The 11,537-nt window shown below is 35.5% G+C and overlaps 2 protein-coding genes across 2 annotated transcripts; both read left to right on the top strand.

The window, feature by feature from the left end:
- Positions 1-3,856: 3,856 nt before the first annotated feature.
- On the top strand, positions 3,857-7,058 carry c6ast1 (six-cysteine containing astacin protease 1; the record flags this gene model as incomplete). The annotated part of the gene is made up of 9 exons (XM_084405827.1): positions 3,857-3,994; positions 4,461-4,542; positions 4,660-4,699; positions 4,784-4,849; positions 5,456-5,617; positions 5,703-5,820; positions 6,317-6,495; positions 6,699-6,792; positions 6,926-7,058. Exons 2-9 carry the CDS (start codon positions 4,471-4,473, stop codon positions 7,056-7,058), a joined length of 864 nt encoding a protein of 287 aa, XP_084261953.1. The 5' UTR covers positions 3,857-3,994; positions 4,461-4,470.
- Positions 7,059-8,706: 1,648 nt separating this feature from the next.
- LOC311287809 (low choriolytic enzyme-like) lies at positions 8,707-11,163 on the top strand. Its single transcript, XM_084404875.1, has 9 exons — positions 8,707-8,830; positions 8,963-8,993; positions 9,070-9,132; positions 9,271-9,423; positions 9,503-9,620; positions 9,727-9,905; positions 10,377-10,458; positions 10,557-10,678; positions 10,867-11,163. Exons 1-9 carry the CDS (start codon positions 8,762-8,764, stop codon positions 10,869-10,871), a joined length of 822 nt encoding a protein of 273 aa, XP_084261001.1. The 5' UTR covers positions 8,707-8,761; the 3' UTR covers positions 10,872-11,163.
- Positions 11,164-11,537: the final 374 nt, after the last annotated feature.

Genomic DNA, 11,537 nt, shown 5'->3' with positions numbered 1-11,537 from the left:
ATAATTGAATTAGAGAGCTCTACAATTCAATTAGCAATTACAATTAGAGAGCTCTACAAATGAATTTTTACTAGTCATATGTCTCCATTGACTTCCATTCATTTTTAATTACGGAGCTCTACAATTGAATTGTTACTAGTAAGAATTACAATTAGAGAGCTCTACAATTCAATTATTACTAGTAACAATTACAATTACAGAGCTCTCTAATTGAATTTTTACTAATAAAAAAACGAATTAAAGATATGTATAATTGCAGAGCTCTGTAATTAAATTAAAGAAATGCATTCTTACTAGTAACAACTGAATTAGAGAGCTCTCCAATTGGAATTCTTACTAGTAACAATTCAATTGTAGAGCTCCGTAATAAAAAATGAATAGAAGTCAATGGAGACATATGACTAGTAAAAATTAATTTGTAGAGCTCTCTAATTGGACTTGTTACTAGTAAGAATTGAATTAGAGAGCTCTGTAGTTGTAATTTTTACCAGTAATAATTGAATTAGAGAGCTCTCTAATTGTAATTGCTACTAGTAAGAATTGAATTGTAGAGCTCTCTAATTGAATTCTTACTAGTAAAAATGCAATTACGACGAGTAACGCTGGGTACAATTTAAGCTAAAACGGCTTGCCATATCAGGCAAGAATGTAGTTGTTTAAAGCTCAAATCTGTGGTTTATTTATGAAAATTTGATCCAGGTTGTGAGATCCTGGCGATCACCGGGCGCTCGGCGCTCATGTACCCCGCCTGGAACAGCCTTTCCTCGGCTGGTCCTTCTGACGTTTGCCGCTGACTGACGTCTCAGTAGTGGTTAAACATGAGATATAATTTGTCTTGTGTATATCTAACGGGCGAAATTTGGTCTGGTAAATCTATAATTTGTTCCCTGGCCAATCGGTTTGCCTGAAGGCTAAGTGAAGTTTCATAACTTTATATTTAAGCTATTTAACTTTACCAGGTTAAGAGCGCTGACTTTTACGTTTGATTGAATTGTTTGCTTTATTTCTTATTGTATAGCTTCTTGTACCTTTTACTTATACTTTTATAATGGCTAATATTGATAAATCTGAATTTTAACAAAAAGACACAGGGTTGAGTTTTGTCATTTTTAATTTTATTACAGTGAAGATGATCACTGTAATGTTGTTTACTGCAACATCTGTTTAGTACAAATGCACATATTTCCTGGACCATATTAAAATGTTTAATATTTTTATATTATATTTAAAAGAAAAGAGTCAGGGTTGTGTTTTATATTTCGTTTTGTTATAAATAGGCTAACGTTACATGCAGTGAATATAATCAATACGCGTTGTCTGAACCACATTTGTGTGGCTATCATGTTTAAGATTTCTTTAAATGAAAACGAAAAGAGGCAGTGAGGTGTTTTATAACACATTTCCTTTTATTGTAGCCTAAAATATAGATAACCGGAGTAGCAGAGCGAGCTGAGTGACGCTTTCAAGAACGCGCTGTTCCATTTGCAGAATTATCGGACTCGCATCCACGGGAGTCATTCTCCTGAGTCGGACTTGGCATGTCCGAACTTTGCATAGGCCTACTTGGTATTGAGAAACGCCTAATGTCGGCGCTTGGCTTCTTGTGACAAACATGCCGAGAAGCAAGAACAAGATCTGCTTTATGTCATCCATTGTTGTTTATGTCGCTATCTTCTTCGCGCGAAAATGACGTCGATCGCTTCTTTCCGGCATAGGCTACACCACGCCTATCACTGTTGGGCAGTGGAAACGCTAGCTGATTCATGGTGTAACCGACCCGTACCGTACGTACCGTACCGTACCGTGATACGTACCGTAGAGCCTGGGCATGCAGGTCATGTGCAAATGGGCCCAGACCGATTGGGGGCCCGCCTCCCAATAGATCTAAACTCTAGAGAATTCATTTTTAACTCGTGGTCCGGCCTCAATAAATATATATTTTTATATGCATGTCATGTGCAGTAATTTCTTGTTTCTCCATAATTTCTTGGGTGCATTTGTTATTTCTTGCATCCCGGGGGGCTGCCGCCAAACTACGCCGTAATTTTTTTTTAAATAGCGCTGCACTACGTGCAAACCAGGTGCAAACGCTGCATCGCCGCGCGAAGTTAAAAAGAGAAAACTGTGAGAGGTTACTGTTGCTTCAGCGGAGCGCTCATTTTCAAAACTGAAGCTAATAAAAAATTATAAAAAAATGTCGCAGAACAGACAATCTTTTTCATTGAGAATGCACGAAGCCGTGAATTAAACACCAAGGACATCGTGGATGAATTTGCTGAAAGAAAGGCCTGGAGAATGCAACTAAAATGATTGAGTTTTGTGCTTACATTTTTGGCTGCTGTGTCAAGATCAGTTGTGTTTGCATGCATGCAGGGGAGAGTGGGGGCGGTTGCAACACTTTACATTTCCTTCATTTTCTCAGCGACTGTTTGTATTAGAAAGACAAAAAATATATAACCCATATATGTCACCTACCTGCCCATACTGTTGCAACATGTGTACATATGATAATATTAAAGTAATTTGTACTTAAATGGACCCTGAAAAATGTTGCAACTGTCCCCATATGGCCTAGTCTATTACTGACATTGGTTGAGCCTTGGTTATTTTAGACATTTTTGTTTAGTTCCGTTCTGGTTGTGAACATTTTTTGGTATAGAGTGTGGTTTTTTGTGTGATATTTTTGATGTGCTACAGTGAACGTCTATAAATGTCTCTTCGATGTAGGCCTACTTGGACAGCCGTGACTGACTTGCAACGCCACTAGACCCAGCTCAGAGTAGCTTTAAACTTTGCTATTTTCATTGCATACATGCTGTATAGGCCTATATTTGAATTTTAAATATTAAAATTTCATATTCATCATTTCATGTTTCTGTTTTATAATATATACTTTTATATTTAGGCCTAAAACATTCTTTATATAATTTATGAAAACAAAGACACCAGCGAAGTAAATGAAAAAAGAATTTAACAAAGTAATAAAGGCCACCCCCAATGGCATAATAATCTTAACCAGATTCTCAGACATATAGATATTAATAATACAACCTTACAAAATCCTCAACTTTTTGTTAATGGTCTCTCCTTTTTTGATAAAGGTTTTAATAACAATTTTATAAGAAATTCATTTAATGTCAGATCCAATCCTCCATGTAAATCAAAATGGCTTAAACCACATTGCATATTCTTGCACAGCAATATGTTGTTTTTAATAAAGTAAAAAAATATATAATGTACAAAATTATTCATAGATGTTATCCTGTAAATGCAGCCATTGGTAGATATATTCATACTGTTTGTGATAAATGTACTTTTAGTAGGCCTAACACATCATTTAAAGATATGGATCATTTATTTTTGTATTTCCCTTTTTTAATTATTATTTTTGACTGACTTTAAAATAGACATGACAAAAAAAATTAAAGGAACTCTTAATTTGGAACCTCATGACATTTTACTTTGTTTTCAAAACCCATATTTTTCTGAAAAAAACTAAATTATATTATTAATCTTTTAATGAATTATTAAGCCTCATGTATTACCTTTTATAACACAGATCTCACATCTTTTTACATACATGTTTATTTTATGTTTTAGTTGTTGTTGTTATTCTTTGTTTTGTACACTCTGAACTGTATTACAATGCCTTGTATTTGTCTTGTATTTTTTGCATTGTACTTGTCTGTAATTGAATTTAAAAAAAAGACACCAGTGAAGTCTCCTTATTAAGTTAAAATGTGTATATAATTTTGAGGCAGTATTGGTCTGAATGGGTTAATGCTTATGTGTTATAAGCCTGGTGATCAAGCTACTCTTTCATCAGACAGAACTGTTTATCTGTACATCTCTGAATCATTAAGTGGTTTCATAAATCGTCTGAGATTGTCTGTAAATTCTAATTTGACAGGTGGTGGAATTAAATTTGAGTGGAGAGCATTTAAGAGACTAAGCAGGGAGCTGGAGTCATTCTGAACATTTACACCAATGTGAGGTGAGTGTCTTTTCTATTGATCTCTTATTCAACAGGGATGAGATATACAGAAATGTTTATAATATGGGTAAATCAGAGGATGTTTCAGTTAACATTCCAAAATGTAAAAGTGATTTATCAAGATCTAACTCATAGATAATTTAAACAATCATAATGCACATATAGGTCTATGTGCATGTAATGCTCAGCAATAAGCATATTAAAACATTTCATACATTGAGTTACTTTTGATTAATCTAAGGATTTATAGTTTCTTATCTCTTTTCTCATGGAAGCATTTTGTTCAAAACATAATAGGCAATATGAAAAGGAGAATCCAGCTTTTTTCCAGGGCAAATCTCCACTTATAAAAAAAAAAAAAAGAAGAAGACATAAAACACCAAAATCTAAGTCTGATATACCCATTTACTTTCCCATTATAAATAACAAATTTCCTTCGCCCCACATGTATCTGTAAATGATCCAGAACAGCTTTCATGATGTTCCGGTTGATGGTGGTCATCTGTCTTCTGCTGGGCTCTTTTCAAGCTCAGAGTCGTGCTATTGAGGTAAGAACAGACATGGGTAATAGGTGAAATGGAAAAACAATATCAGTAGCAGCCTCCCACTGTGAACCATTTACATTTTATTCAGGAGATTCTAACATATGTTTCTAAATGTTTAAGCGTAAACAGGATATCTTTGGAAAGAGCTCTGAGGAGATTGGTAAGAAATTATTTTCAATAAAATGACTAATGGCCATGAGCAGTATAATTAAAATCTTTATATTTTACTGTTTATGGTTCTCAGATAACAGCACTGAACAAGATGAGAAATCTGTGTCAGCTATAATTGAAAGGGCCAACAGACATGCAGGTAAGCGGACATGCTATTTGTGGAATGCGTTTTATGTCAGCTGCTCAATAAAGAGAGGACATTGATCATTAACAAAGAGAGGAAAGGAAATAATATCATTAACTATCCTTGATGAGGAACGTAACATCTTACTTTTACCTTAGTACCAAAAGTATCTTAGTACTTTTGTGATTTTGTCAGCAGTCCAGGGCTGTTCCTTCTCTACCCATACACAAAAGAAATATATTTTCTGGATATGTTTTGGAATATATGCACATATTTGAAATTGGCCCAATAAATATATTTCATACTTATATTTCATATATTTTTGTTATATTTCAGAATTATTTCAATGTATTTTTTTCTGTACGGGTCCCCAAAAGTGTCAAAAATATATGTGGCATATATTCCAAATACATTGAAATATATTCTGAAATATAACAAAAATATATGAAATATAAGTATGAAATATATTTATTGGGCCAATTTCAAATATTTGCATATATTCCAAAACATATCCAGAAAATATATTTCAAATACAATTCTTTTGTGTATGGGTATACAAGCTCATTATGATGTTCCCAGAATAAGGATGTTAAGTGAATTTCTGTGCTTTATACCATACAGGACAGGGACTGAATGAGCCCTCGGTCATGTTTGGAGACATCGCTGTCGACGCTGTAGCAACAGGCTTAGAAATAGCAGATCCATGCAGAACTCGTGGGTGCAAATGGCAGAGAAACAAAAGTGGAAAAGTCCTTGTGCCCTATGTCATCTCTGATGAATACTGTGAGTGACAGCTCTTAGCTCACTCAAAACCTTGTACTACAACATAACTGGGCAGGCCATTTTTCATATCTGAACTCTCCAACAGCCTCCCAGGAGAAGGATGTCATTTTTCAAGGCTTGAGATCTTTTGAGGAATCGACCTGCGTTCACTTCATGCCTCGCACAAATCAGAGGGACTATATCAACATAAAGTCTAATTCAGGGTAAAAATCTGATTTTCATTTATTTGCTTTGTATTAATTGTGATTTTTAAGATTTACAGATTTATTTACTGCAGACTCAGCCCAATATTGTTTAGTAAAATGCAAATGTTCCATGAAATCAAATTATAATGCTAGCCTACAACTCTCTATCACAGGAACAATGGTCACGTGCTTTGTGCACTTCAGATCGAATCTGTTTAGACTGGGTTTGAAACCAGCAAATTTACATTTGGTTTTGTATTAAATTAGTTAAACACATTTAGTCGAACATACTTTACGTAGTATGATTTTATGTCAATACTGTAGATGTGATGCCTGCATGGGGAAGTGGGTGAAGCTCTAGGCTTGTAAGCGAACGTTTCCTGCTGGTTGAACCTAGCATGAGCAAGCCACATACTGTAAATACAGGTTCGTCCAGGAGAACTGTACTTGTATTGTGTACTGAATTCTACATGTGTTGTTTGAATCCTTCCATTATGTTTGATCTGATCTATAGGTGCTACTCTTTTGTGGGCCGTCGCATTGGAGGTCAGACTGTGTCTCTGGACCGTAGTGGATGCATGTCCCTGAATATAGTGCAGCATGAGCTGCTTCACACGCTGGGCTTTCACCACGAACACAACCGCAGTGACCGCGACAATCACGTCCAAATCCTTTTAAAAAACATCATTCCTGGTACATCTGATTCTAAACCCTTTACATTGTAGTTGCAAATCTTCTCAATTAGGGTAGAGAAGAGTTTGCTGTTAAATACAGCGAAAACTCTCTAAAGTTTGTGTTTGAGTTTTTAAACAGAAATAGGAGATTAGAGAATTTATAGATTTTTTTTTTTAAATGACTGAATATTGTTCCCCTTTGATTGCTATTCCCTGTAATAGGGCAGGAGTACAACTTTGACAAAATCAAGACTAACAACCTGGAGACTGCCTATGACTACAGCTCTGTGATGCACTATGGAAGGCAAGTTTTGCTGTAGTTTAGTCACACAAAAGCAATATATATATATATCTTCTCTGGATACCCCAAAATGTCTGGCAGGGTTGTAACTACTAAACAAGTGTGCGTCTGGAATGTGTTTGATACTGGAGTGTTTGTGTGGTTTCAGGTTTGCCTTCTCCAAGAACAGAGAGCCAACCATCATCCCTGTTCCTGACAATAACGTGTCTATTGGCCAAGCTGCGAAAATGAGTTCAAATGATATTCTGCGTATTAACACACTATACTGCAGTTTGTCTTAAGACCTTCCTTCTCTTATTAATTCATTTAAAAGAATATCATTTTGAAAGCTTTGTCAGCATAGGGTGAAAATGCTGTCTTCTTAACATTGATTTGGAAATGCATTTATATTTTGTATGCATGCATGTATGTTTCATTTTTCAGAATAGGACAAAACTTAGTCTGTGTTATTATTTGGAAACTTTGAAAAATTTCACTCTTCACGGAGGACAAAATATTGTACAGATTCAGTTTAGGAGTTTGTGATTAGCATCATTTTACAAACCTCAGAGTTGGTGCTGTTTTTAAATCATTTGAGGGTTGCAACGTTTAGGTAGTTTGGCATGTAGATGAGATCGAATGTTCTATAACATACAGCTGAATAAAATCTATCTTATAGATTTATCTATCTTATGGTTTGTGTGTGAGCTGTTGACCAGCCTTCTGTTTGTAAGCCATATATAGTTTCTCCTATTGAAAGGTTGCGCAAGGTCCTCTTCTTTTGAAATGAAGGTCTGTTAAATGGTGAAATGTGATGGAGCAAATGTTTCAAATTAATCTGTAGAACCTATAGTTTGTGCAAGGCATCTTTTGAAATATTTCCACATCCTCTTTAGGAAGAAAAGGTCAATCACTTGACTCAACATCTGGTTAACAGTAGACCAGAGAATTAAAAAACTTCCTCTTTGTAAGCCAGGTTCATGGTCTTCCGTGGAGAGGAATTGCAGTTTGAAAATGCTAATTTGGTTTGAAAACGTTTTCCAACAGCTTACAACGTAAAGATATGAAGAAAAATATTTGATTGTGTTTCTGTCTTAATAAAAATCTACAGACTTTTACCTATAGAAATAATTAGTTTGTAACTATTTACGAGCTTTATTTAAAAATATATAAATAAATTAAATATTTCACTCAGAATTTAGGGTCAGAATTTGGCTTCAACAACATGAAAGCATGGATCCATCCTGCCTTGCAACGGTTCAGGCTGATGGTGGTGATGAAATGGTGTGAGGGATATTTTATTGCCTCACTTTGAGCCCCTTAGTACCAATTGAGCATTGTTTAACGCCAGAGCCAGCAACAAGACAGCATGAGTATTGATGAAGAGTAGTGTTGCTGTCCATCCCTTTATGACCACAGTGACCCATCTTCTGATGATTACTTCCAGCAGGATAATGTGCCACGTCACAGAGCTCACATCATCTCAAACTGATATCTTGAACTTAATGAGTTCACTATACTCAAATGGCCTCCAAAGTCACCAAAGCTTAATCCAATAGAGCACCTTTGGGATGTGGTGGAATGGTAGATTTGCATCATAGATCTGCAGCTGACAAATCTGCTGGAAATGCGTGATGCTTTCATGTCAATATGGACCAAATTATTTGATGAAATGCAAAATGGAGTCTTGGGTACAAAATGTCAAGAAAGATATTACAAATTTTAGGAGCCACATAGGAAAGGGTACCTCCTCTTGTGGATTGGCAGACATCAACCCTACAAGATGTATTTACAACATTACAGCACAAATAAAGATCATTAATTCTAAACTGAATGACTCATTTGTACAAATATAAGCACGTTTCTGCTTTTAAACCATGTGGTATTTTAACACTGGATTCATGAAGGCTGGGTTATTGCACAGATAAGGAAGTTAAGGCTCTCAGAAGAGTATATAACTGTCAGCCCTGTTTGACCCAGAACATTTTCTCAGAAAGCTCTCATCATGTACTTCTTGGTGGTGGTCATCTCTCTACTCCTGAGCTCCGTTCCTGCTCAGAGTCGTACTATTCAGGTGAGAACAGACAACAATATGTCATCAATATCTGAAATGTAAAATGATAACATCAGCGTCATCCCAGTGGGAGCGGCTTTTCATTTCTAAACACTGGTTTCTAATACACATTTGTTTAAAATTCTAAAACAGGATTTAATTGACAAGATCCCTGGGAAGACTGGTAAGATGCACAGAAAGAAAAAACGAATTTGTAATTTTGTAGTGTTTTATTAATAATTTACTGATTCACATCTCAGGTAACCTCACAAAGAAAGATGATATACCAGTGTCAACTATAATTGAAACCAACAAACATGCAGGTATGAGTTTGAAGGCTATATTGGCACATCTTTTGTGTAGCAGTTCATGGCAGATTCCTTGGCTCTCCTCATCATTTAAAACATTATATCACCAGAATCAACATACTGAATTATTGTGCATTATTTTATACCACGCAGGACTGGGACTGGATGAGCCTTTGATCATGTTTGGAGACATCGCCGTACCAAGCGGGCTCCAGAATGCAGATCCATGTACCGCTCGTGGGTGCAAATGGGACAGAAGCAGAGATGGATTAGTCTATGTGCCCTACGTCATCTCCAACCAGTACTGTAAGTGGCAATGTTAACTAAATTAGATATCATCTCATCGGTACCACATGTTCCGGTCAACAGTCTATTCCTTCCACAGCTCCACAGGAGAGAAGAGTGATTAAAACAGGTATGCAGTCCTTTGCAGAGGTTTCCTGCATTCGATTCGTACCTCATCAAGGACAGAGGAACTTTATTCACATAAAGTCTAATTCTGGGTAAATCTCTGGATTCAGGGCTCCTTTCTATTCAATTTCTGTGTTTATAGTAAATGTGCTTTCCCTTCAGATAAATATACAACCTGATGTGTTATGTGGTCCACAGATGCTATTCATATTTGGGGCGCCAAAATGGAGGGCAGGTTGTTTCTCTCCAGCGTTTTGGGTGTGTCTATCACCAAATTGTGCAGCACGAACTCCTTCATGCTCTCGGGTTCCATCATGAACAGAACCGCAGTGACCGTGACAAACACATCCGAATCCTTTATCAGAACATCATTCCTGGTATTTTTGTTTACAATTCTTTGGACAAATGTTTGAAATTAGGCGGCATTCTGCTGGCAAACCTTTACAGAGCATGAGTTTTAAAAATGAGAATTCCATACACAGATTTCTGAAACATGATTAAAATTTTGCTGCATGAACGAAACATTTTAAATAGTAAAGCTTTTTATTTATATAGCACTTTTAAAAACTTTTTACCTTTTTAAATGTTTATAAAGTGTTTTTAACAAACAACAGTACGGTATATAGAATGGAAAGTAAATTAATATTAAGAAATGATTAAGACTTAGAGATAAGGATTAAAAAAAAAGATAAATGGAACAAAAAAATAAGAAAAAAAAATGCACAAAACATTGCATATTACATTTAGTCACAATTATTGCGTAGTCTAGACTCTAGATTAAAGTTCACTGTGTTTTTACCAGGTTTACATTTACAGTCGTTAATACTTTCCTGTGCACTGTGTAACAGAACAGCAGCACAATTTCCGTAAAGTAGACACCAACAATTTGGCTACCGTCTATGACTACAACTCTGTGATGCACTATTCAAGGTAAGCGGTCTTGTCAAATTTTTGGATTGTTTTTTGTGTGGATATGCTAAAAACGTAGTAAACAGTTTTTACTCTTGTTTCTTTGTGTGTGGTTTTAGGTACGCTTTCTCCAGGAATAATGAGCCGACCATGATTCCCATTCCGAATGCGAACGTTGTGATTGGTGAAGCTCAACAAATGGGTCCCAATGACATCCTACGCATTAACAGACTCTACTGCAGTACGTTCAGCTTTCCTGTCATTTGAATAAAATACATAATTTGTTATTCCTCGCTGAAAACTCCACCTTAGACCACTATGCTAAGCATGTCTAGCAGGCTGGTGGTCTTTATAGTGGGATTTATTATTAACTCTTTAATCACAACAAAATCATGTCTTTCATTTCATATTCATTGCTCCCCCCCTCAGGTTGAGAAACTGCTGCCGGGCTGTATGAAGAACGTGTCTGATGGAAAGGTTCAAAGTTATTTTTTAAGCTTTCATTTTCCTTTTTGCACATCATGTCAAATGATTTTACTTATTTCATTAACATCCTAAAATCAGATACCTCTCAGTACATAAGATAATGAGAATAATTAATGATAATAAAAGATAATAATGTTCCAGTATCAGATGCTTGTGGTGACAAATCAACAAAAGGAGCAAATAATGTGACCTCAAAATGTTCTTTAAAATAAGTAAAAATAAAATTCAACAGCAATATGATTGATGGCTTCTGGGTCTTTTTTCCCCCCTATTTTGGCAATCCTTTTTCAGTAGTAAAGCTGGTGAATGCAAGTGTTGTTGTCTTGATATTAATATCAAAAGAACGATTTCTGAAGGATCATGTGACACAGACGACTGGAGTAATGGCTGCTGAAAATTCAGCTTTGCCATCACATGAATAAATTAAATTTTAAAACACTTTAAAAGAGAAAAATAATTATTTTAAATTGTAATATTATTTCACAATTTTACCGTTTTTACTGCATTTTTGATCAATAATAAATAATGTGCTGCCTTGGTGAGCATAAGAGACTTCTAAAATGTGATTATTCCAAACTTTTGACCGGTATTAGTAAAATTATACTGATACTACA

This window comes from Rutilus rutilus (assembly GCF_951802725.1).
Source record: "Rutilus rutilus genome assembly, chromosome: 3".
Lineage (NCBI taxonomy): Eukaryota > Metazoa > Chordata > Actinopteri > Cypriniformes > Leuciscidae > Rutilus > Rutilus rutilus.
The sequence above is the reverse complement of the archived record's forward strand: the minus strand, read 5'-3'. Positions and strand labels throughout refer to the sequence as shown.

What these genes read in the sequence shown, in the direction of transcription:
- LOC311287809 (XM_084404875.1), top strand. Translation starts at nt 8,762, where the DNA reads ATGTACTTCTTGGTGGTGGTCATCTCTCTACTCCTGAGCTCCGTTCCT. An exon ending in TGAAACCAACAAACATGCAG is followed by an intron (nt 9,133 to 9,270) that starts GTATGAGTTTGA and finishes TATACCACGCAG; the next exon opens with GACTGGGACTGGATGAGCCT. An exon ending in CGTCATCTCCAACCAGTACT is followed by an intron (nt 9,424 to 9,502) that starts GTAAGTGGCAAT and finishes TTCCTTCCACAG; the next exon opens with CTCCACAGGAGAGAAGAGTG.